General features: G+C 41.2%; 1 protein-coding gene across 1 annotated transcript in view; it reads left to right on the top strand.

Annotated features, from left to right (window-relative positions):
* The window catches only part of TBC1D9 (TBC1 domain family member 9), a 137,450-nt gene that overhangs the window by 44,857 nt on the left and 65,563 nt on the right, over window positions 1-27,030 (top strand). Inside the window, exons 2-3 of the mRNA XM_005555968.4 lie at window positions 10,652-10,762; window positions 25,426-25,544. Coding sequence (XP_005556025.1) covers window positions 10,652-10,762; window positions 25,426-25,544 — 230 coding nt within the window. The remainder of the gene's footprint in view (window positions 1-10,651; window positions 10,763-25,425; window positions 25,545-27,030) is intronic.

The following is a 27,030-nucleotide window of genomic DNA, read 5'->3' as shown; positions in this document are numbered from 1 at the left end:
AAGTGTGTTTTTGAGGAAGCTTCTCATTTAGATATTGACTCTTAACTAGCATGTTGCAACCTAGCAACAAGATTTCTAACCTGTAGTTATCTGTTGTGAAGTAGCAGCTTTAGTATAACCATGGTAACTGTCTGTTTACATGATGGCATGAGCTCTCTTTGAGTAAAAAATGCCCAAAATAAAAGGTTGGAGGTAATTATATATTTTTTGTTTTCTCATCATAAATGTATTGAATGCACATTTGAGAAATTTTTGAAAACACAGAAGACCATAAAATAGCAGAATTGTCATCTCACCTACTAATGTTAATATTTGTAGTTAGTTTTGTATTCTTTAAAATTCATACATGTATTATAATTTGTAATATAGGTTATATTATACTTTTTTGGACAAATTGGGATCATACAGAACAGTAATTAGTTTTGTGCTATTTTTCATATACTAGGTGCATTTCACCATGTCATTAAAAAATTATTTGAGGATATGATTTTAAATGTCTAAATATTATATCAATGTACTATAATTTATTTAGACATTCTAGGTCATTACCTAAATGTAATTTTTAATTCGGAGTTATTTCTATTTCATATTATTTCATTGTCAAGTTGTTCTTTAGCTTATAGATGCTCTCAGTTATTTGCAGATGTACTACGTGAGAGGATACATGAATTAGAAGAAGGGTTGACAACTCAGGACAGTGAATGACTTCTGCAAATGTGGCCTTTCTGAGAGAAGGATCTAAGGGGCGTTGCCCCCAGGTATCCAGGAGGGGATTGATACAGCTAATCTCTTAGAAACAGAGGTGGGCTTCATAGCAATGAATTCTTCCTACTAGCACCAAAAAGGCCCCTCCTTCCTACCTCTCAAGGTTGACCTTGGTCAGCCTTGACCTTTGAGTTTTAGGTTTTTCAAACCTGCCTCTACAGCCAAGATTAGAATCAGTATAACTTCCTGTTGCACACGGAAGCAGCTGTAAGTCTAAGAAAATAGCATCCACTTTCCTATTACAGGGCATGAGGGGAAATTAAATTAAGCCCCCACCTGTTGAGGGGCTTCTTTGAGGAATTAGATCACACAAGGCTTGGGGTGATTTTTTAATAAGTTCAGTCCCATTGTCCTCATTGGTCTGTATCAGAGCAGAGTTGAGTCCTGCACAAAAGTCTGAAAGCAGCAAGCTTGTTTGTGGGGAGAGAACGAGCCAACACACTGCTAGGGTGAAGGCCAGCTTCCTAGGTATGCTTGTACACAGGAACCTACACTTAGAAAAGCGCTGGGCTTGGCTTAATATTCTACTGCTGCTGCCTTGAAATTCTGAAGAAGTTTTTAACAAGGGGACCTGAATATTCTTTTTGCACTGGGCCCCACAGATTATGTAGCTGGTCCTGATTAGGGTGTAGAGTAAGGTATTGCATTAATAAAGTATTTGAATCATTCCTTCCTCAGACCCCTGCCCCAAGGGGATGGAAAAATCCATTCCAGCTGTTCTAACTTTATGCAGGAGCAGGTGCTTGTGACTTTAAGAGATGGGCCTGCAGGGGAAATGGAACAGCTCCTGGAAGACATGGCCTTTTGAGGGTTCTTGGGAGATTTGAGCAGCACATACTAATTGGATACAGATAAAATGCTCTTCAGATTTCAGTTTTCTGCTCTGTTTGCTTAGTTATAACCCAGCCTGTGTTTTATCTTTTGAGGTGGAAAATATGAAAGTCACAGCTTCTTTCTCCCTCTTGTTGAGCATTTATTTTGTGAGTACTTATATAAGCATGTATGTCAAAGACCCTGTGATCCAGAATTACTGTTTGACATTCTACAAAGTGGGTGCTCCACCTCTCTTAGCTTTGTCATTCTTTCCCCTGTAGCTCACTCCCTTCTTGGTAAGAAATGAGGCAGGGGTCTCTCGGGGATCACCTAATACGCTAGTTTATATTCCCAGCACTTTTTAACCAGTGCCCCTTGGGATAAACATACAACAAAACCCTCACGCCTCCTTCATTCACGTATGTTGAGTTGTATCTTAGTTTGTTGAGTTTTATGTTAGTTTGCACTGTGAAAACAGTCATTTTTTCCCAAATGAAAGTTACAGAATTGCATGTGCTCTGTAAAGCTATATAAATGATTCTAAGAAACACAGACTTAAGAACATGACTGCCCTAGAGCCTCCCCTCCCCTAATTTAACAGTGTTTAAAGCAGGGGTTCCTAACTGTCAGCCTGCAGACAAGTACCTGTCAGTCTGTGGCCTTTTAGGAACTGGGCTGCACAGCAGGGGGTGAGCGGCAGGTGAGGGAGCATTTGAGCTCCACCTCCTTTCAGATCAGCTGCAGCATTAGGTTCCCACAGGCACAAGAACCCTATTGCGAACCGCACATGCAAGGGATCTAGGTTGCATGCTCCTTAAGACAATCTAATGCCTGATGATCTGAGGTGGAACAGTTTCATCCTCAAACCATCCCCCGACCACCCCACCCCCCACCTCTGGTCCATGGAAAAATTATCTTCTCTAAAACCAGTCCCTGGTGCCAAAAGGTTGGGGACTGCTGACTTAAAGTACCAAATTTTAAACTGTTACCAGTCTGCCTCCAGCTAAGAACAGATACTGAGATTAAGCATTTAGGAACCTAGAACAATTGTCTGTTAATTTTAATCAAAAAATTGGAAGCTTGTATTTTTTATGTCATTTCTTTTTTTTTTAGTATTCCATATGCATCATATTTTTACAAAAGTGTCAGTCTGTAACAGATTGAAAACTAAAAAACAAAGAAAAACTGATTTTTTTCAGCCCTGTCCCCAAGTTGGCAAAACTGATTCTTAACCACAAATGTTTGAGAAGCCCTCTCCTCATTAAGAGTCAACAATATATTTCTTAGACTTCTTAATTCATCTTTCAACGAAGAGTGATGAGTTGGGGTGTGTGTGTGCGTGTGTGTGTGTGTGTGTGAGAGAGAGAGAGAGAGAGATAAGACTCGTTCCTTCCCCCCAGGTAACGGTGTCATCCTTGAAGGCAGCATGATACAGGGGCAGCTAGAATGGAGTTATGAGAAGCAGCTATTGAAATTGAGAGGAAAGAGTTGTGGATGGCCTGTTTAAAACAACAACATTCCATAGTAGGCTTGTTGAGAACCATTTTTATCTAGAGATGCTAAAGAGTGGAAGAATGTATGGTACTTATGAAAATAAAATTGCTCCCACCATTCGACACTGAAGGTAGCATCCAAGTATTGGGATTGGTTACATGTCTATCCATGCCCTTCTAATCTTTTTCCCCTATTGCCAATAATACCTGTGCCTGAGAATAACTATAATACTTTTTGAGGTTATGGAACAGAGAACAATGCGTTGTACCTATTTCCTGTCCCAGCCACCTTCCTTGACAAAGCTCCCACATCCTCCACCTCCTTACCCAGAGAACAGCCTCCACCTGTATTCCCCTTTCATACATAATGTGACTGGCCAACATTAGCCCACGTGTACCTTCACATTGGTTATGGTGCCTCTAGGAACTCTGGTGCATTTATACTTATGGAGATGACCCTCACCTGGCCATTTCAGCATTCTTCACACTTGCACACAGAGCCATTTTCCTAATCCCTCTCTTGGTCCCCTGGCCAGTATGGTGTGCAAACCATATTTACCAATCTGTTTGTTGGGCACAAGGGTTTCAATTGGTCAATTAAACCTTTGAATTATCTTTGTTTTTTGTTTTTTGTTTTTTTTTGTTTTTTTTTTTTTTGACAACTGCCAATCTCTGAGCTCCTTTCCAAAAGTGGAATAGAGGCTTGTCTTTTCCCTGAATATCTCTGCTTTTGATCTAACTTAATTTCAGATAAATTTCAATACTGATTAAAAAGTGACAAATTACTTCTGAAACTGGAGAAATTGATTTCCCAAGGTAAGCAGTTCCAGATATGAGTTTGGTTTGCATTATTACCTCACAGTCTTTGAAATGGAATTTTTAGCCGCCTTCTCAAGTCTTGGTCTCCTTTGTAAGATTCATAGACAATTTTAATTATTTAAGGCAGATTTGCTGGAACTTGTAATATTGGAAACTGTGGTACAAAGATGAATTAGTTCTTAAAATAATTCTTGGTTTCTCCCAATGTTCATCAAATTGAGAATTTTGTGGTCCACATTGTAAATATTCAGCATAATGTGCTGAACATTATTGTAGGCTTTGAGACTCCTAAGATAAATATGGCAGTGCTTGTCCTCAAATTACCCAGGGTCTGGTGGGAAGAAACCGTACTTTTTAATTTTTGAAGTAGGAAACAATGTAGTAATTATCTTAGTGTAATATAAGTCAAGATGGTTGGCAAAACCCAAAAAAGCGAAGTTAATTGCCAGGAGATTTGGGGGCTTGAGTGTTGAGAGCGTTGGTTGGGAGCATGCCGGAGAAAACAGGGACACATGCATTAGGTGACCTTGACTTGGATATTGAGGGAAAGAGAAGTTTGCCAGAATGAGAAACACTTGTGCAAAACCTTGGAGGCTTTAAAAAGTAACAAGCAAACAAACAAGGCTCATTAAAGAAGTGTAAAAGTTATGGTATGGCTAGAGAGTTTATAGGTATGTCAGCAGCTGCTTCTGAATGTTTCCATTTAATTACTTTCTGCCCAGTATCGTGTAAGTGTTAAGACTTCTAGAGAACGTATCACTTACATCTAAGGAGCAGCAGCCGGAAGAACAGGTGGCAGCAGGTGGCCTACAGAAACCTCCCATCTTCCCAGATAGTAAGCCAGGCATGGAAGTGATGGGCGGGAGAGCAAGTACTGAGCCAAAAGTCTTGCATGTGTATAGAAGATATATAAAGAAGTAAATCCAAGGATACTGCATCTCTGGCTTTGGGGAGATCGGTGAATATTTGCTGAAATGAATGGAAATCCAGTATGTATGTAAATGGAAGCTTCTAGATGGTGAATTCTGTCTAACTGTACCTCTTAGCAAATGTCACCACAATGGGAAAGGCAAATAACTCACAGAAAAGGAAATTGGAATGGCCAACAAACAGGAAAATCAATTAATAATCAGAGGAATGCAAATTTAAATCACAAGTAGGTGCCATTTCTCACTCTAGAAATTGGTGAAAATAAAATTTAAAAACCTGGTAATGCTAAGTGTTGGAGATATTATGGAGAAAAAGGTATTCCCACACTTTCTTGAGCACTTTAGAGAGCAATTTTGTAATATCTAATGAGGTTTAGAAATGCACTTACCCTGGGACCTGACAATTCCATTCTAAAGAAATATGCTCAGGTGCTTAAGGATTTATGCAAACAGAATATGATTACAGTTGCATAATAGAGCAAAAACTGTGGATAAGTCCAATGTCCTTTACTAGGAAAACAGATAAGTTGTAATATACTTACATAGTGGAATATTGCACAATATTTTTAACTGAATGCATCAGATTTACAAGTATATTCTGGATAAATTTTACAAACATATTGATTGAAAAAAATAAGCTGCAGTGTAACTTACAGCAAATTTGTAAAATACTCATCAGTTTTAAATGTTTTATATGAAAAACATATGGGTCAGTAAAAGTATAAGGACCTGGATAGGAAGAATACAAAACAATTTAAGAATGGTTAATGGAGAGAGGGAAATGGGATTAAGGGAGTGCAAAGGGAACATCACTGTGTCTGTTACCTTTTCTTTCTGTTAGAAAAAAAAAAAAAAGTAGACCTGAAGCAGGTAAGGCAAAATGTTAAAAACAAACAAACAAACAAAACAGAGTAGTGGTACATGTATTTTGTAATTTCCTATACTTTTCTATTGTTTTGAATAATTCATCACACAGTAGTGCTTAGTGCATACTAGGCACTTTCTAGGGTAGGTACTATTATTTCTTTATCAGGAAGCAGGGGCACAGAGAGATTAAGGGACTGACTGGTATGTGAGCTGAGGCTGAGCCCGCTCCCCTGACCACTCTGCCATGTACTTCCTGGATCTCTGCTTCATTTCAGACCAGCTTCAGGACTAATGGAATAGGGGAAGCCAAGTAATCTTTAGGATCCTGTCCAGTTTACTTAGCCCTGGTCACCAGTAGATGGATCGATCATTTCCATGAGCACATTTCTGCATGGCAACACTCTCCTGACACAGCCCTGCCTGCAGAAGGCTGACGGGGGTTTCTCTGCAGCACTGTGGACCTGCCACCTGTACCAGCTCCCAGCCAGGCTGCAGCTGTGCAGTGGTGACTATGCATCACACATCTTCCAGTGCCCACAACCAAATGGGAAGCGAATATGGAACAATTTTCCAAGTATTTTCTGAATCTCCTTGAAAACAGCACTTTTACATTATAAGATGCCACTGTACTAATGTAATAGGTAGATGCAGATAAGAGTTATTTTGAGGGCTGTAATTTGATTTCGTTATCTTAGGCAATCAAGATTGTTTAACACCAGGAATAGCTGACTAGAACAGCTGCTAAAACAGCGCTTTGTGTGGGAAATGAAGAAAAGGTTCAGTATTTTGACAGCCATTTCAAAGGTATGAGTAATAAGACTTTTAAGAAAATCCTAATTGTTGCTCCTTTTGTGGGGGGGCGGGGCAAGGGGATTCTCTAGACCAGATTTCCCATCTCCTAGTATTCTACATCGATAGAGGACAAAGGAGGAGTATTTCCTTTTTCCCAGGGTCTTGACTTCATGCACCAATAGAGTTTAGATAGCATGGTGATAATTTATTATTTGGATTTTTTTTTTTTTTTTTAAACACACACACACACCCCTAACTTGTCCATTTATCATCAAACATGTGTTTAGTGCTTACTGGGCTCCAAAGTGCAGGGCCTGTGGATCCAAAATAATCAATTAGACCCTGCCCTCAAGGAACTCTCAGTCTGGAGAGAAGAGGAAAAAATGGGACGAGGCAAAATATGCAAGTAATCTTAAACAAATGTAATAGGCATTATAGAGGCAGAACTGGGAGGAAGAGTACAGTAGGAAAAAGGTGGCATTCAAAGATTAGGAGTTTGCTGTTTGAGGTCGGGGGGGACAAGAGCAGACAGACAAGTACAACATTTCGAGTGATCAGTGTTACCCAGGCGTGAAAGGACTCAACACTTCTGGGTTAATATGGAAAGAGTCTATTTCTTGATTTGACTGGCCAACTGCGTACCTCAGTTCACAGTATTATTTTCTGTTTGGATATCCAGTGCCTTAAATGTTCAGGGAATTTTCACAGAAATTTTCTCATTTAAATGTACCTAATGTGAATATCCTGATACACTTTCTGTAATTTACTTGAAAATATTTCAGCATGTACCTGTGCTACGTACATGTATATCTGTTAGTTTTCATCCAAGTCTTAGTGGAAGTTGGTGGCGCCAGTCGTGAATGCAGAGGTAGGGTTGGTGAACTTGCATCTAATGAGAAACCCTCACTCCAGGGGGTCTTGCTTTAAGCAACTCGGTCTTCTTTATCTCTAATTGACACCAGAGGCTTTGTTAATTAGAATGGTTTATGTTGAGGTTGGATTTTAATTGGGAACATTGTGGTGATGAAGATATGTGGATTGGGTTGGACCTTTTCAGAGGTCTTCCTTCTTTTGTGTTACAGAGGACAAAAGTTCAGTGAGCCATAAAGGATGATAAAACTGAGGCTCCAGGAGGAAGTGGCAGAGCCAGGATTGAAGCGTTCCAGAACCAGGACTGCCCCTGTCCGCTGCTCTGCCTTGCCCAGTCAATTATGCTTGCCCTTGATAGAGTCTTGGTCTATGATGACACTCAGAGGCTTATTAAACCACACAGGCTGATTCTTTTGTTTGTTTGTTTGTTTGTTTGTTTGTTTGAGACAGAGTCTTGCTCTGTTGCCCAGGCTGGAGTGTAGGGACATGATCTCGGCTCACTGCAACCTCCGCCTCCCAGGTTCAAGCAATTCTCCTGCCTCAGCCTCCCTAGAAGCTGGGATTACAGGTGCACACCATTGTGCCTGGCTAATTTTTTTTGGATTTTTAATAGAGAAGGGTTTTCACCATGTTGGCCAGGCTCTTCTTGAACTTCTGGCCTCAAGTGATCCACCTGCCCCAGCCTCCTGAAGTGCTGGGATTACAGGTGTGAGCCACCGTGCCCAGCCCACAAGCTGATTCTTGATTGCAACCCTCTAAACCCAGACTAAAGTTTGTATGCCTTAGAACCAACATATATGACACTTGTAGTAGTTTCAGCATTTTATTTCTTATTTTGATTCAAGATGTGAGAGGTATTACAAACACTCAATTATGAGTGATGCATTTGTGTGTCTAGTTAACAGAGAAGGAAATTTAGTGTTCTCGGCTAGCACTATTTCACTATTTTCTGCTTTTCCTATTATATTCTTCCATCTGTAGATAACTTAAAAGTCATTTAAGAAATTAGAGGTCTCTGTAGCAAATCCAAGTCACAGTAAAGCAAACAAAAATGCTTATGTGTGTGATATAATTTGGAAATCTACCCCCTTGGAAGACTTTGCAGGCTGTAAAAATTTCATTTTTAATGTATTTCATACAGGCCAGAGCTAACAAGTTAATTTCTACTGAGCAAAAGTTTTTTTGTTTGTTTTTATCCTGGTATGTTGAGGTCAGCTAATGGTCACTGTGGTTTGGAGTGAATCTAAATGGATTTTTTGCCGTTGGACAAAGACCAAGGACAACTGTAGGACTTCTGCATGTTCTACCTCACTTAGGCTTCTTGATTAATAACCCTAGTTCAGGAAGGCAAGGGCGATTATGACCACTTTACAGCTGAGGAAATCAAAGCAACGAGAAGTTAAATGTCCCGTCCCACTCCACAGAACTGGTTATAACAGAGTCAGAGACAGAATTGAGCTCTTCCGAACATGAGTTGACTAGATCATAGCTCCCTCCATGACACCAGGATGCCAGAGCAGAGGGAAGTGAATTTCAATGGCATTGTGCATATCAGGGTCTTATTTGGTATGGCCAGAACCAAACCTCAAGACGTTATTACAAAATAACACAACAAGAGGTACCGGTGGCAACATTTTCAGAATTTGTGCCTCAGATTCAGCGAAACTTTAGGAAAAGCCTGCAATCTGGCACTGAGCTTTGCTGCTTTCAGTATCAACAGTTGCAAAGCAAGGGAGGCTGGGGGCCTTCAGCCTCCATCTCCCAGCTTCAAATACCATTAGTTCCATCCCAAAGTCATGCTCTATAAACATGCAATCTAAATAGAGGTAAACTTAGATAAAAGTATCTTAGCAGGTTTTTTTCAGGTGGCTTAACCCCTCATTCCAAACAGCCTATTACCCCTAAGTCTTATTACCTTCAGTCTTCAAAAACAATCCTGGGGTAGTAATGGTGTCTCCATCTGGCAATTGAGAAAAGCGAGATTTTGGAAATAAAATGTCTTAGGCTAATATTGTCAACTGTTCTGGGTTCCTAATTGGTCCTTCTGAGTCCAAGCCCTGCTATACACTGGGTTCCATGTAGCTTTAGATTAACTATGGGCATTTACATTATGGAAATCTTTTGGATTCATCTTTCCAATTAAGGGATCTAGTTTATTATACCTTGGAGAATGTGTGTGTGTGTAATCCGTGTTATTTTAAAATGCTGTAGAAAATGTTTGGTGTCTAATCCCGCTTAAGTGTGGTTCAAAGGTGGTTAAAAGAGAAATTTGCACTGATGACAGGCTCCCAGTTTGAAGCTGTCAGAATCCTTGTACTGCCACCACCACACCTGACAAGTTGTCTGGGAACACTGGAAAAGGATTGCTGAGTGAGAAACAGGGTTGTGCGTTCTCTGCATGGCTGGAGTGCCTCAGCCGGGTCATCTGGGCAGACTTCGCCTTCGAGGCACCTTCCACCTTTGCTCACTAAGCCGCCTTCTGCTCTTAATTTCCTTTTCCTTGTCAGTTTTCCTCCTAGAAAGAGAAGGTACAGCCTGTTCTTAAGTGAGCATTGGTATACTGGGCATTTGTATTCCTTCCAAATAAATTGCTAAATTCATTTGCTGAACATTCAGGCTTGTCTGGACTTGACGATGTGAACAAGTTTTCACATGGGCCTGGTAAACCCTGGATAAGTGGATCACTGGGGTTCTTGACTCAAAGAACTAAACTTTGTGCTAAAAATGCAGACCCTGATCCTCAACCTTATTCCTGCATCATTTCATAGCATAGACCAACTCTGGTTAGCCCTGGTTATCATGACTGAGGTCACAAATGACAGAGGACTCTGCTGTTGAAATGGGAAGATCCCTCTGTTTCCCGGCCCTGGCTCATCCTAAACACGGTGCCAAAGCACTGCCTGACCTTCTCCTCCGCTCGATGATAAATGCCCTGGGGATGCTGTCTTATTCAGTTTTGTGCCCACAGGGTTTGTCTTGCACATAGTAGGAATTTAATTAGTGTTTGCTGAGCTGAATTGTACTAATTTTTTAAACATAAATGGAAAGTGGAGCAGATGAAAATAACATGTGGGGCAGCCTGGCAGACTGAATCGGATAAGCACGACTGGTTCTCGTGACCTTGTCAAGTTGTGCAGCTTGTGCAGAGCCAGCATCATCTTAAATGAAATTTTCCAAGGCGTGGTGCAATGGGAGATGGGGTTGTTGGGAGAGCTCATGAAAGGGCATGTTCACGCTGCCCCTGGGAATTTGGGAAAGTACTAAGGCAATTCTTACCTGTTTCTCCCCATGTTCCACCCTCAGGCCTGCTGGTGGGTACCCTTGATGTTGTGTTGGACTCCAGTGCCCGGGTCGCTCCTTACCGAATCTTGTACCAGACTCCAGACTCCCTGGTCTACTGGACCATCGCCTGTGGTAAGCAAACGCATCCTGAAATATGCAAGTTTTAAAAGAAGCGTTAGGGTTCACAACTTTTTATCAGAAGGAAAGGAGTGTGTACTTGCTGAATGCAATCACTGGTATTTTAGGGTGATTAACCTTAGCCATTTCAACACATGAACCCAGAGGCTCAGTGGCTTAACACAACGAAAGTTTCTTTCTCACTCGGGTAGAGTCGTGTTGGGATTATGTGGCCTCCTCCATGTGTAGTGACACTCTGGAACACAGGGCCTCCAAGGTCAGCATACAAGGGAAGAGTGCGAGGGTGGAGCACATCTGTGTTTAACTTCCTTGGCCCAGAAGTGGCACACTCCGCCTTCCGTTCCACTCACACTTAGTGGCCAAGACTAGTCATGTGGGCCCAACCTCACTGCAGAGGAAGCTGGGAAATGAAGAAGGATGTGTGGAATACTTGGGTGTACTAAGTAATATTTGGTATATCCTAGCATAGTACTTCCTACTGAGTAGGGATTCTTTAGTTCTCCTAATGATAATCAGTAATGCTGTGCTGTGCTTAAAATAGTAGTCAACAGTCTTGCTTTGGCTGGTCCGACGGTCGTGAGCTATTTCCATTCATCACAGTCAGTTGCAGATGGAACTCCTTTTCTACTCTGTCCCCACTTCTCACTACTGCACTTGACTAGTCTTAAATTTTTTTTTTTGTTGTTTTTCCAGATGAAGTCTCACTCTGTCGCCCAGGCTGGAGTGCAGTGGCATGATCCCAGCTCACCACAATCTCTACCTCCCGGGTTCAAGCAATTCTCCTACCTCAGCCTCCCGAGTAGCTGGGATTACAGGTGCCTACCACCATGCCAGCTAATTTTTGTGTTTTTACTAGAGATGGGGTTTCACCATGTTGGCCAGGCCGGTCTTGAACTCCTGACCTCAAGGGATCTGCCCACCTCGGCCTCCTAAAGTGCTGGGATTACAGGTGTGAGCTACTGCACCCAGCAAAAAAAAATTTTTAATCTTGCTTTTATTGGATCTCTCATAAGAACTTCTAGTCCAAATCGACCAAGTTTTTTGTTGTTGTTGTATTTGAGATAGAGTCTTGCTCTGTTGCCCAGGCTAGAGTGCAGTCACGCGATCTTGGCTCACTGCAACGTCCGCCTCCCAGGTTCAAGCGATTCTCCCGTCTCAGCCTCCCAAGTAGCTGAGATTACAGGCTCTTGCCACCACACCTAGCTAATTTTTGTATTTTTAGTAGAGATGAGGTTTCACCATGTTGGTCAGGCTGGTCTTGAACACCTGACCTCAGGTGATCCACCCCCCTCAACCTCCCAAAGGGCTGGGATTACAGGCATGAACCACTGTGCCCGGACTTTTTTTTTTTTTTTTCCTACAATTTCTTTTTTTGTAGAGATGGTGCCTCTCTGGGTTGCCCAGCCTGGTCTTGAACTCCTGCTTTGGCCTCCCAAAGTGCTGGGATTTCAAGCATGAGCCACTGCAATTGGCCCAAAATGGCCAAGTTTTTGTTTGCATGCGGTTTTTAAAACAGCCATAAGAAAAGTAAGGTCACTATATGAACACTTTTTTAACTTTTATTTTTTCACCTCTACTTGATTTACAGGAAAGTTGAGCAGATTGTTCAGAGAACTCTCATCTGTACCACCCCCCATGCAGAGTTTCCGCTATTATTAACATCTTACTGTGGTGCATTTGTTATAATTAATGAACCAGTGTTGATACATTATTTGTAAGTAAAGTCTGTTGTTCAGATTTCCCTCATTTTCTTTTTCTGTTTCAGTATCCCATCTGGTATAACATTATAGTTAGTCAGTCATATCCTGTTAGGCTCCTCTTGGCTGTGGAATTTTCTCTGACTTTCCTGGGCTTGGATGATCTTGACAGTTTTGAAAGATACTGATCCAGTATGTTTTGGCATGCTCCTCTACTGGAATTTGTTTGATATTTTTCTCATGATTAGACAGGGGCGGTAGATTTAGATCACAGAGATAAAGGGCCATTTTGTTTCATGGTGCCAAGTGTACGTTTTATCAACATGATTTATGACTGTGGGCCTCCTTGATCACCTCCCTAAAATAGTGTTTCTTTAGGTTTCTCCACTGTAAAGTTACTCTGTTCTTCCCCTTTTCAAACTATTCTCTTTGGAGGGAAATCACTATGTGCAGTCCATACTTAAGGAGCAAGGATTTTTCTCTCCTTTAGGGTAAACTGTCTACATAATTTGTGGAGAATTGTTTTGCACAGTAAATTTATCTCTTCTCCCTCATTTATTTATTTAATTATTTATGTCACTATAGACTCATGCCTATTTATTTCATCTTCTGGGTTATAATCCAACACTACTTTATTCTTTGCTCAAATTGTTCCGGCTTCGGCCATTGGGAGCTTTTTCGGCTGACTTCATTCATTTTTAAAATTGATGTTTACTTGGTAGGAAGTGCTGTGCTGGGATCTAAAAATATAAAGACAATTATATTTGGTCTCTGCTCTTGAGAAACGTACAGTCTAGTGAGGATACAAGTAAATAGTCAATTACAGCCCAGTGTGAACCAGTGCCTTACGGTTCCATTGAATTTCTGGGCATCCAACTAAACAGAGGAATATAGGCTGGCCTCCTACAGAATTAGAAGAGGTTATCTAGGTGTGATTTCAGGCTGCTGGCAAGCTCCATTGCCTGGGTAATTCTCCCTCAGGGATCTAGTAGTACCTGAAATTCTAACATTGTAATTATGTCTCTCCCGCTCCCTGCCGGAGATGGAGTCTTGCTCTGTTGCCCAGGCTGGAGTGTAGTGGCACATTCTCAGCTCACTGCAACATCTGCCTCTTGGGTTCAAGCGATTCTCTTGCCTCAGCCTCCTGAGTAGCTGGGATTACAGGCACACACCACCATGCCCTGCCAATTTTTGTATTTTTAGTAGACACGGGGTTTTACTATGTTGGTCAGGCTGGTCTCGAACTCCTGACCTTGTGATCCGCCCGCCTTGGCCTCCCAAATGCTGGGATTACAGGCATGAGCCACCGTACCAGACCATAATTATGTCTTTTTAAATGTATTCTGAGATGCAAACAGCCCAATGAGAGACAATTAACTATAACCATTGTTTACACACCCCATGAACGAAGGCATGGCTTCAAGGTTCAGAGCAGTGGGAAAACCCATCAAAAAGTGAAGAATGGGGATTGAGTGAGAGGAAGGTGATAAAGGATTAAAGAAGAGGAAGCTGGGACTCTGACCTGGACAGACTTACCAGTGTAACCCAGGGTCCTGGAAGACAGTGTTCCAGTCTTCTCTGCACGTTTACCCACCACAGAGGGAGCCCGTAGAAGGGAAAGTACCATCTGGCCTGCCATAGTTGATTGGGTAAGCATCACATTTAGTTGGCAAACAATCTAGAATCATGTTTCGTAGCCAGCAGATGAAGAACTAAAAAGAAAGAAGTTAAAAGCCAGGGAAAGCCACCAAGCCCCTCCACCTCATGAGGGTGTAGAAAGGACGCCGCCGCCTCCTTCTCGCTCACTTTCCAGCAATCCTGCCACAAGTGCCCAACTGCTTGCGAGATCCTTTGCAGGCAGGAGGTCTTCAGAGCCCTCAGATCTCTCCTTACCGCCCTCCAGCCTCCTGGTCTTCCCACCTCAATTTCTGGTGATGTAAGGAACTGGTTTGTGTCTCCTGTGACTTTTCCTCTGACCCTGAGCCATCACCTTTGTTGTCGCTGACGTTTATAATGTCATTGCCTGACGTTACTACTCCTCAGTCTGATTCTGGGGCTTTGCCGTGGTATTGCTATGAAACAGATCTTCCTGTGAATACTCCTATGGGATAGAATTGGGTGTTACAAAGCTGAGTTATTCCTGAATTATTTGCTGAGCCAAGGCTAAGGAACACTAAGCTGTAAATGCTGATGGCATAATTTATTGTCCAAAGTGATGTGTAGTTTTCTTTTCCCAGTGGTACCTGTCACAATGAAATCACTGCATGATTTCATTATAATAAACCCAGAATGGTTTTAGTTTTTGTATATATTGATTATCCACAGAGATAGCTCCAGAATTTCTTTATGGGAGCCTGAGCGACAGAGCGAGACAAGTGTTGTGAAAGTGGTTTTGTGTTGTTGTTGTTTTTGTTGCATTTTGTATTTTTTTTTTTGAGGCAATGTCTTACTCTGTCCCCCAGGCTGGAGTTCAGTGGCGTGATCTCGGCTCACTGCAACCTCTGCCTCCCAGGCTCAAGTGATCCTCCCACCTCTGCCTCCCAAGTAGCTGGGACTACAGGCAGGCACCACCGTTCCCTGCTAATTTATTTATTTATTTTTTTGTAGAGACAGGGTTTCGCCATGTTGCCCAGCCTGATCTTAAACTCCTGTGCTCAAGCCGTCCACCTGCCTCAGCTTCCCAAAGTGCTAGGATTACAGGTGTGAGCCACCGCGACAGGCCACCATTAATTGTTCTTTCTTACTGATTTCCATTTAAAATCCAAGTTACTGGCTCCCTTTCATAAGATTTTAAGAGCAGAAGCTACTCCCTTAAGATTTTTTAAATGTATCTGTACCTTATTGTTTGTAAATTTAATGTTATTTTTCATAAACTACAAAGTTAGTATGGGGTAGGAAAATATATTAAAAACTTCTGATTTGCTAGGATTTTATGAAATATTGCTATAAAAGAAACTTCTGCAGACAATTGGGTAAGTCTAACTCACTGCCTTGTGGAATCCATGGGATTATAAAACCTTTTTCTATAAATCTTGATCTTGTCATGTGTTTTGTAAATCTTTAATAAGCATAAATTGAGTTAAAGGGAGCATCTGCCACCAATGTCTTGACATAGACCACATAGAGCAGTAGTAGTGTTACTGGTAAATCCTAGCTGTATGATTTGCCTTAGACTTGACTCACATGAAATCAGGCAGGAGGACTCTTTCTGACCATCTTACTGCCACTATAATAAGCACCTGGCCCTGGGCAATATGAATCATACGGAAAGCGGGGTGGAGGTACCACGAATTATTTGATGAGACATTATTTTCACATGCCTCCTCTTTTTATCTTTTTTATTTTTTTGAGACGGACTCTTGCCTTGTCACCCAGGCTAGAGTACAGTGGCACAATCTCGGCTCATTGCAACTTCTGCCTCCTGGATTCAAGTGATTCTCCTGCCTCAGCCTCCCGAGTAGCTGGGATTACAGGTGCCTGCCACCACGCCTGGGTAATTTTTGTGTTTTTAACAGAGATGGAGTTTCACCGTGTTGGCCAGGCTGGTCTTGAACTTCTGACTCAGGTGACCCGCCCATCTCAGCCTCCCAAAGTGCTGGGATTATAGGCGTGAGTCACCATGCCTGGCTTGCCTCATAATTACTAACAAATAATCTTCTGTTAGTTTATCCAGACTGGTCTGAAGAAGTTGATCATTTACATTTCCTTGACATGGAGAAATTTAATTGGGAAAGGGAGCGAAAAAACTTTCCTGAACGATGACCATTTCATTTCACTAGTACCCAAAATGCAGTTTTTGTTCTTTTTGGCTAATATGCCATTATGTCAACAATTCTAGCCTACAGAAGGGCATTTTTTTTAGTGGTTTGTACAGTAAATTCTACGTTTTATCCAGCCAGTTTTGTTGAGCTGGTTATACTGTACTCTGACAATTGTGTCTCTCATGGTTTACCAGTGAATTGACTATTTTGCACCTGGGGCTCACATGAGAATACTAAATAGGTGCAGATATGCCCCTAGCAGCTCTTGTTTTGGATATGGTGTTCCAGAGGCAGAAGAGAGCCCAGTCCATTGTCTTCCTTGGCCTTCGGTTGGCAGAGGTAGAAAGCCATTTGACTTTCTCCCCATTATAAGGACTAGAAGGTTGTAACAGTAAAAAGGGTTGGTTATGTGATCTCCATGGGAATATGGACACATAGGAATGTAGGTCGTTCCAAGGATACAATCTAAAGAAAGGAGTTCTGGGACAGCTCAGGAGAATTAGAAGCAAAGATACAGAAGAGCTGCTGGCAGTTCCTTCTGGATGCATCTGACCTTCAAAAAGGGCTAATAAAGTAAAGCGTGGAGGGGATGTGTTTGATGGACACCTCACTGATAACAATGCTGAACAGTGCCTTGATTTGGCTGTGTATTGATTTAGTATCCCTTCCATTCCAGAATGTCATCTGGGCCTCGATGGTCATTGTGTTTCAGAAATGAAAGATAGATCAGCCACCGTCTTGCCTGTGCCTCTTATTGTAGTAGGATGCAGAGGCAAGGTGAATTGTCCAAGTTCACATTCCTGGTTATAACTAGTTATGTGGTGCTCAGACCAAGATCTCGGGTCTCCCCAGTCCCATCCCAGGACTTCTTAAGTGGCACCATGCTGGCTTTTATGATTAAATATTCTTCTAGTTAGCAAATGGTAAGACCCAGAGTTTAATTAAAGATTGCTAATTGGTTCTGCTCTTATTCTCTACTTTAAGTAAATAAAGTGTTGGGTAATTTAGTTGCTTTCTGCATGAGGCAGACGTAATATGAAAGTTGATAGGTATTTTTGTGATTCTTTCTTGGTCTGTGTAACTCAAGGACTATTCTCGTATCCTTAGAAACACAGTGAGTTAAGAAAGCAAACAAAAATAATTGCTCCTTTTTCTTCAAGCAATACATGTTTGTTGCAAAAATTACAAAATATAGATACATAAAATGAATAAAAAGAAAACAAAATACCATATCATAAATCATCACTTTCTAGACTTTAAAAAATCTCCAATATACTTTATATACCTATATATACAAATATATAGCTGGGGCTATAGGTGCACGCCACCACTCCTGGCTAATTTTTGTATTTTTAGTAGAGATGAGGTTTCATCATGCTGTCCAGGCTGATCTCAAACTCCTGACCTCAAGTGATACACCCACCTCGGCCTCCCCAAGTGCTAGGATTACAGGTGTGAGCCGCTGCGCCTGACCTATCAATTTTAATAAGTAGATATTTTATGTGAATATAACATAAATGATCTACTCAGTATGTTATTGGAAATCTAGGGTTTTTCCCCCGAATGTTACTGTATTTTGAACAATCTTAGTGAATATTCTCCTAAGATCTTTGCACATTCTCTTAATTATCACCTTAGGATAAATTTATGGAAGTAGATATGTTGAATCAAAGAATATACATGTAATTAAAATAGCAAAAATTAAAAAGTTAAAAAGAGGATATGCATGTAATTTATATCTCTAGCCTGACTGCCGTCCAGAAAGATAGACATTTGTGTTCCCACTATCCAGTAAAATAAGGATGTTAATACTGATTCTTACTGCCAAGGCTGAATGAGTTACCTGGGACTCTTTGTTCTCAAAGTGATTATAAAGCTGTGAGCATATTATTATGCCCATAGAGATTATAAGCAGAGTTATGTCAGAATCTTATCATAGTTACACAAGGGCATCTAGGCATATAATATGTACCCTTTGCAGTCAAACATAAGAGTTCCAGGGCCCGAGAGGTTTGTGCTAAATGTATGTTAGTCGAGCAGTAGTTAAGCAGATAGTTTCTTTTCTTGACATCAGAAGACAGAAATATTTTTTGAATCACATTTCAAGATGAGGTCTTTGTGTTCTGCTGCTTCAGGTAATTCCAAAAGTAATTATTTGGTGTTTTCTGTGTTCTAGGCCTATGCTAAGGACTTGAAGTGTATTACCTGACTTAATCTGTAGCACAAACCAATGTGTTAAGTGTTGTTTCTTACATATTACAGGCAAGAAATCTGAAGGACAAAGAGGTTAAAGGAACTTACCCATGGCCCCAGAGTTAGCGTGTGGCATTGTAGAAGTTTGAAACCAGGTGTACTTTTTTGACATGGTCTGAGGCATTAAGTAAAATTGCCTCACTCATAACCAGGCTTCTTCTTATTTCAGATAATTTAACCTTTATTCCTACTCGCTGCACTTGTAAAACATGTTAGAAGGCAGCAAAGTGTAGCAATTTAGAGTGTGGACTTCGGATGTGCACAGTGGCTCATACCTGTAATCCCCACACTTTGGGAAGCTGAGTTGGGAAGATCACTTGAGCCCAGGAGTTCGAGACCAGACTGGCCAACATAGTGAGACTCTGTCTCTATTAAAATAAATAAATAAATGAAAAAAGATTATTAAAAAAGAAAAAAAATAATGTAGGCTTCAGAGCCAGAAAAATCTGGATATGTTTGACAGTTTTATTGTTGTTGTTGTTGTTGTTTTGAAACAGGATCTCACTCTGTAGTGGAGTGAGCAAGGCTGGAATGCAGTGGCACAGTCACAGCTCACTGCAGCCTTGATCTCCCGTTCTTAGGTGACCCCCTACCTCAGCCTCCTGAGTAGCTGGCACACACCATCACACCCTGGTAATTTTTGTAATTTTTGTAGAGATAGGGTTTCACTATGTTGCCCATGCTGGTCTCCAACTCCTAGGCTCAAGTGATTCACCTGCCTTGGCCCCTCAAAGTGCTGGGATTACAGGTGTGAGCCACCGTGCCCGGCCTGTTTGACATTTTAGTAGTTAAGTGTGATGCCTATTCTTGGTAAGCACAAATAATAGAGGACATTATCATTATCATCTTACTTAACCTAATTATAATTATAACTTTAGTTAGATGCGGATTTTGAAAAAGTATATTTTCATTTTTTCTAAAAATGTTTCAAATCACCATGTTATTTTTGGGTTTTGTCTTTTGCCCTCTCTGAATATAAGTTTGCAATTTTTCTGGGTGTAGAAAGTACAAGGTGGCTTGGTAAATACAGGGACAATTTAAATGTTGCTCCTATGTGTGGAGTAATACTCTTGCCTTCATTTGATATGGCAACTTCAAAATTATCATCTTTGTGGATAAGATTATATTGGAAAAGGCCATAATACAGATGATTTCTTCATTTGGTTCCCTTTATTTAATTAGCTTCAAGTGCTATTCATGTGAGCTCGGTGATCCACATAGCCTGCTCTGAATCTGAAAATACTAGGTCAGTTGCTTTTTAATCCTTTGGAGGCTTATTGGGTTTTTGGTTTTGTTTTCTGCTATGTGATGAGTGGTTTTTATTTTTATATGCACATACAAGTGTACCTACACATGTGCGTACATACACTTATGATCAATGAGAATTTACCATTTTAGTTATTCTACAATACAGGTTTTTCTCAAGATCTGCAGTCCCAGAAACAAAATGTATTATTCCTAGGAGATAGAAAGAAAAAAAATGTATTATGAATCATGCATCATGCAAAAAATATCTGCCGAATATCTATCAATGGAGCGTTAAACCTTTGTTCTTAATCCTCAGAGGCCAGATGTGATGGAATCATTTTGGAGGCCATCTTCTATTTATTTCAAGTAGACTTCATGACTTTAAGATAGATTTCAAACTAGATGAATAATTAGGCTAGGATGATTTCGTATTTTTCTTCATTGCAGACAACATTAAAAAGTTTGCCCAGGTATATATTTAGGGCCTCTGGCCATTACCCTAAAAAACTGCTCTAAATAATGAAGATTCTTATTTTTTAGAAATCAATGTCTAAACCTTAAGCCTATCAAGCGTTCTAGTTTTTAGCCACAGCAGAATGCTTTAACTTGCATTTCCTGAAGGATTCTCATACCCAACCTCAGGGTTCTTTGTTATTCCAGCTGATTACACAGTCGGGTCAGCTTGTTTTTCCTGCGCAACTCTGTAAATGGGGCCTGTCCAGAAAATCTACAGCCAAGCCATTCCTTTCTCTTCTGAGTGTCCTAACACAGTTTCTTCAAGCTGCTGGATAAACAGATTAGTTCCTTGTCAGGGTCATGACAAAGGAGCTTCATGCTATCTCACTTTAACAACAAGTTCTTAGACTTGAATTATTGCAGCACATATACTTACTTACTTGAGAAATGGAAGAGCCATTTATAAGCAACATTTGGAATTCAAACACGTTTCCTTTGGAGTCTCACAGGTTACTAAGAAGTGGTCCAGAAAAAGTGGCGTTTGCTCTGATATCGCTGAGAGGTAACTTGGACCCTTTTTTTCTGGGGTGAGAAGTGACAGAAGTGGCCACCTGCTTCCAGAAGTATTTTTACTGGATTGGAATCTTCAGATGATAGTGGTGAATTCAGTCCTGGCTTTAGGGATCCTCATAGTTTTAGTGACCAGAACCTGGAGCTGGAACACCTGTCCTCACTGCTTCTTTGTACATTTAGGAAAGCGTTCAGAGAATATGGTGCATTTGTGCAGTAAATATAAATTTAAAAACATACTTTGACATTATTCTCCCCAGAAAGTATCTGTTGGGTCCAGACAGGAATCCATAGTTCAGTTCCTAAAGCTGCTGTTTACTGATGGTGTTTGTCTTTTTTCGTTTCTAAAATAGCATGTGATGATAATGGGTTCATATAATGATACACAGAGTTCTTCTGACTCTTGAGTGGTGCTCTCACCATGCTCTGTCCTTTACCAAGTCATCACACCAGGACCTTTACTTTTAGAGTTCCGGCTACACTGGTCATAGAATCCAGTCTTCTGAAACTTCTTAGGCTTGGATGTAGCCAGAAGAAACCTCCAAAACCTCTTTTGGCAGTACTGAAACAGCCACAAAGCACTGAGCACGCCGAAAGGCTTGAAGATCCTGGGACTTATGGTCCCAGTACCTCTCCTGTACATGGGAGTAGCGAGTGGCTGGTGATGACTCCAAAAGGCCAACCTTTTCATGTGACACAAGTATGGGAGGAAGGACAGGAGACAGAGGACAGAACAAAAACAGTATAAGCAGAAGCAATAGGTTTGGGGCTGGTGCTGGTAAAGGAAGATAGACATGTAGGCATTACCTACCTCATAGCGAGCAGTAGAGAAAAGAGCCAGTGGTGAGAACAATGTTGGAGGTGGATGGTGGGGATTATGAAAATGATGGACAGTGGGCAGTGTGGCACAGCAGATCCTGGGGCAGCAGAGGAGCCAACAGATGGGGAAACAATGATAGTAAACCTGAACTTCAGTGCAAGATTACTCAGATGACTATTTGAAGATGGGGTGGGAAAGATACATTAGCCATGTGGACCTTCATATAATGTCAGTGAAGGTTAGAGGTGCAAGCAGATGTTTAGTGAATGAGTGCATTCATATGGGCATATACCATTTCTGCTATGGAAGTGTGTGTGTGGTGGGGATGTACATATAGAAATGTGTGCATAAAGAAACCTTCATCCTTTCTTTATGCATAAAGCACACAGGCCAGGCACGGTGGCTCATGCCTGTAATCCCAGCACTTCAGGAGGCCAAGGCTGGCGGATTGCTTGAGGCCAGGAGTTTGAGACCTACTAAAAATATAAAAACAATTAGCGGGGTGTGGTGAGATGCACCAGTAGTCCTAGCTACTAGGGAGGCTGAGGTGATAGGATCTCCTGAGCCCCAGGAGGTTGAGGATGCAGTGAGCCAAGATCATGCCACTGTACTCTAGCCTGGGCAACAGAGTGTGACTCTGTCCCCCGCCAAAAAAAAAAAAAAAAAGGGGGAGGAAGGGGAGGGGAGGGAAGGGAAGGGAAGGGAGGGAGAAGGGAGGAGGAAGGGAGGGGGAAGGGAAGGGAGGACGGGGGAAGGGAAGGGAGGAAGGGGGAAGGGGAAGGGGGAGGGAAGGGAAGAGAGGAAAGGGGAAGGGGAGGGTGGAAGGGGGAAGGGGAGGAAGGAGGAAGGGAAGAGAATGGGGAAGGGAAAGGAAAAGGGAGAAGGGAAGGGAAAAGGGGGAAAGGGGGAAAGGGGGAAGGGAAGGGCAAAGGGGGAAAGGAGGAAGGGAAGGGAAGGGGGAAGGGAAGGGAAGGGGGAAAGGAAGGGGGGAAGGAAGGAGGAAGGGAAGCTTTGAAAGCAGCGTGTGCAAAACTGATAGGTCTTGTGGCTGATGGGAGCTTTTCTATCCATGACAACCAAGGAATAGTGTTGGATTCCATGGGATTCTGAAAGTAAAGTACCTGGTGTGATAACTTGGTAAAGCGCAAAGCATAGTGAGGTATCAGTCAAGAGCCAGATTATCCTGGCTGAGCCAAGGCTCAGACTCTACAAAGCACATCTGTGATCAATGTAGGCAGGGACAGATGAGAGGCAAAACAGAGACGAATTATGCCTCCTGGGTCTGCAAAAGTCAGTCCTGTGGTTCCCAGGAATATCTCTGTCCTAAGGTGCAGTCCATCTGACAGTGCCAACAAGCACAGATGGAAGAGCCGGGTGGAGGATTCGTGGCTGGCCTTTATTCTGCACAGGGCTCTCTCTGTGTCTGCCGCATGTCACAGCTGGTGATGGTAATGACCTGGTTACAGACAAGGAAGCTCTCTGTATGTCTGAAAAAATGTTCCAATTAGTATTTAAAATTTTTAAGTTTAAAATATTTTAAAGCACTCAAACTCCAAAATGACTCATTCCCTAAATATTTCAAATAGGCATTGTACTTTGCATTTGAACAGTATTTTTACTGTCCACACTGTATCTACAGACATTAGCCCTTGTGATTTTCACAGTATTTCTCTGAGATGGGTAAAGGTGGTGGTGGTTGTTTTGTTGGAGTCTCTCTCTTTCCACAGGGTCTCACTCTGTTGCCCAGGCTGAAGTGCAGTGTCACCATCATGGCTCACGGCAGCCTCAAACTCTTGGGTTCAAACTGTCCTCCCACATCAGCCTCTGGTGTAGCTAGGAGCTACGGGTGTGTGCCACCACTCCCGGCTAATTTTTTCATTTTTTGTAGAGATGAGGGTCTCACTGTGTTCCCCAGGCTGGTCTCAAACTCCTGGCCTCAAGTGATCCCCTCACCTCCCAAAGCACTGGGATGAGAGGAGTGTGCCACTGCCCCCAGCCAGTTTTGTGTTTTTAACTGATCTCAATTTTACAGAATTTGAGACAGAGATTAAGCACCTGTCTAAAGTCACCCAGCTGACGGTTGGCAAAGGAGGAGGGGGTACCCGGGTGTCCTGATTTCAGAGTCTTGCCATGACATTGTAGGACAGTTATCCCACTACTTTTACACGTGGTAATCTATGGCCCTGAAAGAGCAAGTATGGAAAATACCCAAGAGGAGGAGCAATGTATTCTTCAGTGTTTTCACTGGACTCTTCTCCACTAAGAGACCTGCTTTTTTTTTTCTTTTAGACAGGGTCTCAATGTGTCACCGTCAAAGCTGGAGTACCGTGGTGTGATCATGGCTCACTGCAACCTCAACTTCCTAGGTTCATGTGGACCTCTCACCTCCGCCTCCCAAGTAGCTGGAATACAGGCACACGCCACCACGTCTGACTAATTTTTCTTATTATTATTTGTAGAGACTGGGTCCCCCCATGTTACCCAGGCTGGTCTTGAACTCCTGGGCTCTAGTGATCCTCCTGCTTTAGCCTCCCGAAGTGCCAGGATTACAGGCATGAGCCAGTGCACTCAGCCGATACCTGCTTTTTATTCTTCACATAAGCATCCCTTGTAGGCAATTTTAATGTTTAGTCTCAAAGTAAAAGAAAGTAAATGTGGGTTTTGTTTTGCCTTTCCTCAGTGTATCTGAAATTTGTCATTCTCTCTCTCTCATGAATTTCTTTCTCTCATTCTCTCAGAGATTTTAGTTCTGCCACAGTTCTGAGTATAATTGCAGATACACTGTGTCTCCTGTCTTTCTTTGTCAAGAATCAGATTCTGAGATCTCACTGACAAAGAACAGAGAGAAAAGGCACTTTAAAGAAATCAAGTAAAATATAACTTGGAAATCGAAGGAGAATCCTGAGGGGTGAATCAATGGAATCACAAAATCCTTCTTTAGTTCTGGAATGAACAGTGCATACTATATATATATATACACACACATATATATATGACACACATACACACACATATAAATGATATATGGACAAATTATAAAAAGCCATTTTTCTATAAGATCATTAACAATCACTAGGGGAATTTAGTCCAGTATCTTTATACCCCCACCCTGATGGCATACCTGTTATGCCCTGCAGCTGTGAACAAAAACAGAGTAGTGATTATATATGCTGCAAAGCTGATTGTTTAAGTTTAGAGGTTGCCAGAAGAGGTATCTTAAATGCTTCTTATTATTGACCAAAATGTGGTGACTTGGTTGAGGCTACAAGGATGACCTCATCCCATTACATTTCGAGGCAACCGTGCTAATGAGAGCCAGGCTGCTATTCCCTAGTGATAGTCCATTTTCACATCTCATTCATAATTGAAGTGAGTGAGAGTAATTTTTTGGCCATTATAGAAGGTGGTTACATCAGTTCTCCAGTGGCATACCAAAGATCTCATATTGTTGCAGCTTAACAACTGTAACCTGGTATCATAAGATCTATGTTACTCTGTAAAGTGCAAATTCTAGAAGGGAGGAAAGGGGAGGGATGTGCTAAACTCTAGTCTAGAAAAGTGAATTTGAGAAGTGTTGCTGCCTTCTGATCTGAAACAGTGTCCTCAAAGCCTCTGCACTCACCTAATCAAACTTGATTATAACACAACTTGATTATAATATTACTCTTGCGTTTCCACATCCTTAAATGTCTTGTGTGTGTGTCTCCTCTGGAGGAGAGAAAGCATTTAAAGGCAGAGCTCTTGGTCCGATAGTCTCCTTTGATGGTATAGACTATATTGACAAAGTGAGCCTGGTTTTTAAAATATCTTTGGCATGAAATCTGACATGAATTATTATTTTCATTTGTACAGGTGGTTCCAGGAAAGAAATCACTGAACACTGGGAATGGCTTGAGCAAAATCTCTTGCAGACACTCTCCATCTTTGAAAATGAGAATGATATCACCACATTCGTGAGAGGAAAAATACAGGTAGTGAGATAAAAGAAAAACCTTTTTAATTGGAAATAATTTCAAATTTATAGAAATGTTGTAAAAATAAGAATTGAATAAAACATACCTGTATCCCTTTACCCAAATTCACCTGATAACATTTTACACCATTTGCTTTGTTGTGTGTGTTTGCCTCCTTCAGTGTGTATTTTCTAAGAATAGGGCTATTCCTTTTTTTTTTCTTTTATTGATACATGATATTTTACATATTTATGGGGTACATGTAAGTGTTTTTTACATCATAGAATGTGGAATGATCAAGTCAAAGTATTTGGGGTATTCATCATCTGGAGTATTTATTATTTCTATGTGTTGGTAACATTTCAAGTCCTCTCTTCTAGCTACTTTGACAATATATTGTTGCTAACTATAGTCACCTAGTCACTATGAAACATTAGAACTTATTTCTTCTGTCTAACTGTAAGTTTGTACCATTCACCAGCCTCTTTGTTCCCCTTCCTACCTTCACAACTTTCCTAGCCTCTGGAATCTATCATTCTACTCTGTCTCCATGTGACCAAGTTTTTAAGCTCCCACATGTGAATGAGAACATGCAGGATGTTCTGTTAAATGACAACACTACATTTATCACCTGCAGTATTTAACATTATATGTACGTTTAACATTAATACTAGAATATTTGACATAGATTCTAATTTCATTAACTGGCCCACTTAATGCCCTTTATAGCCTTCCCTACTCCCACTCCAGTACAGGTTATAATTTAGGAAGACATTGCATTTAGTTTTCATTTTTTAGTCTCCTTCAGCCTGGAATATTTCCATAGCCTTTCCTTGTCTTGTATGACACTGAGGTTTTTAAAGTATAAAATTCTGTTTTTTTTACTAGAATGTTTTCGTTATGCATTTCATCAGATATCATGAATCAATTCAGATGTTGCATTCCTGGATGGAATACTGTATAGGTGATCCTGTGTCCTCCTCAAGGTATTATTTCTTGAGGCACATGACACTCATTTACCCCTCTCTGGCATTATAAGCCCAAGGTGTTGTATCCAATTTCTCCACTGTAGAGTTACCAATTTTGACTTTGCAGATAATAAACAGTTTTCTGTAAGAAAATATTTTCAGGTCACACAAATATATCACTCCTTGTCAAAATTTCCCTCTTGATTTAGGATCGATCCATTGATGATTTTTCATCTGAACCAGTCTACTGTGATAGTTGACAAGATGGTAATTTTATAAAATAATGCTTGTCCAATTCCAGGCCTCTCCCACATTTACCATTTGGCAACTATTGTTCTACTATAAGTAAGAGCCTTCCCTCCATTTATTTATTATTTACTGATGACTGATATGGACTCATGGATTCCTATATTTTCCAGTTTTTTATGTTTCATTACTGGACTTAATTATTTTGGTGCTCACACTATCCCAGATTTAGAGGGAGCCCCTACAAATTGCCTCCTTTGTCCTTGTCATAGTCCCCATTTATTTATTTA

This window comes from Macaca fascicularis, chromosome 5, assembly GCF_037993035.2.
Source record: "Macaca fascicularis isolate 582-1 chromosome 5, T2T-MFA8v1.1".
NCBI lineage: Eukaryota > Metazoa > Chordata > Mammalia > Primates > Cercopithecidae > Macaca > Macaca fascicularis.
Note: the sequence above shows the minus strand (reverse complement) of the source record. Positions and strands in the feature narration are given on the sequence as shown.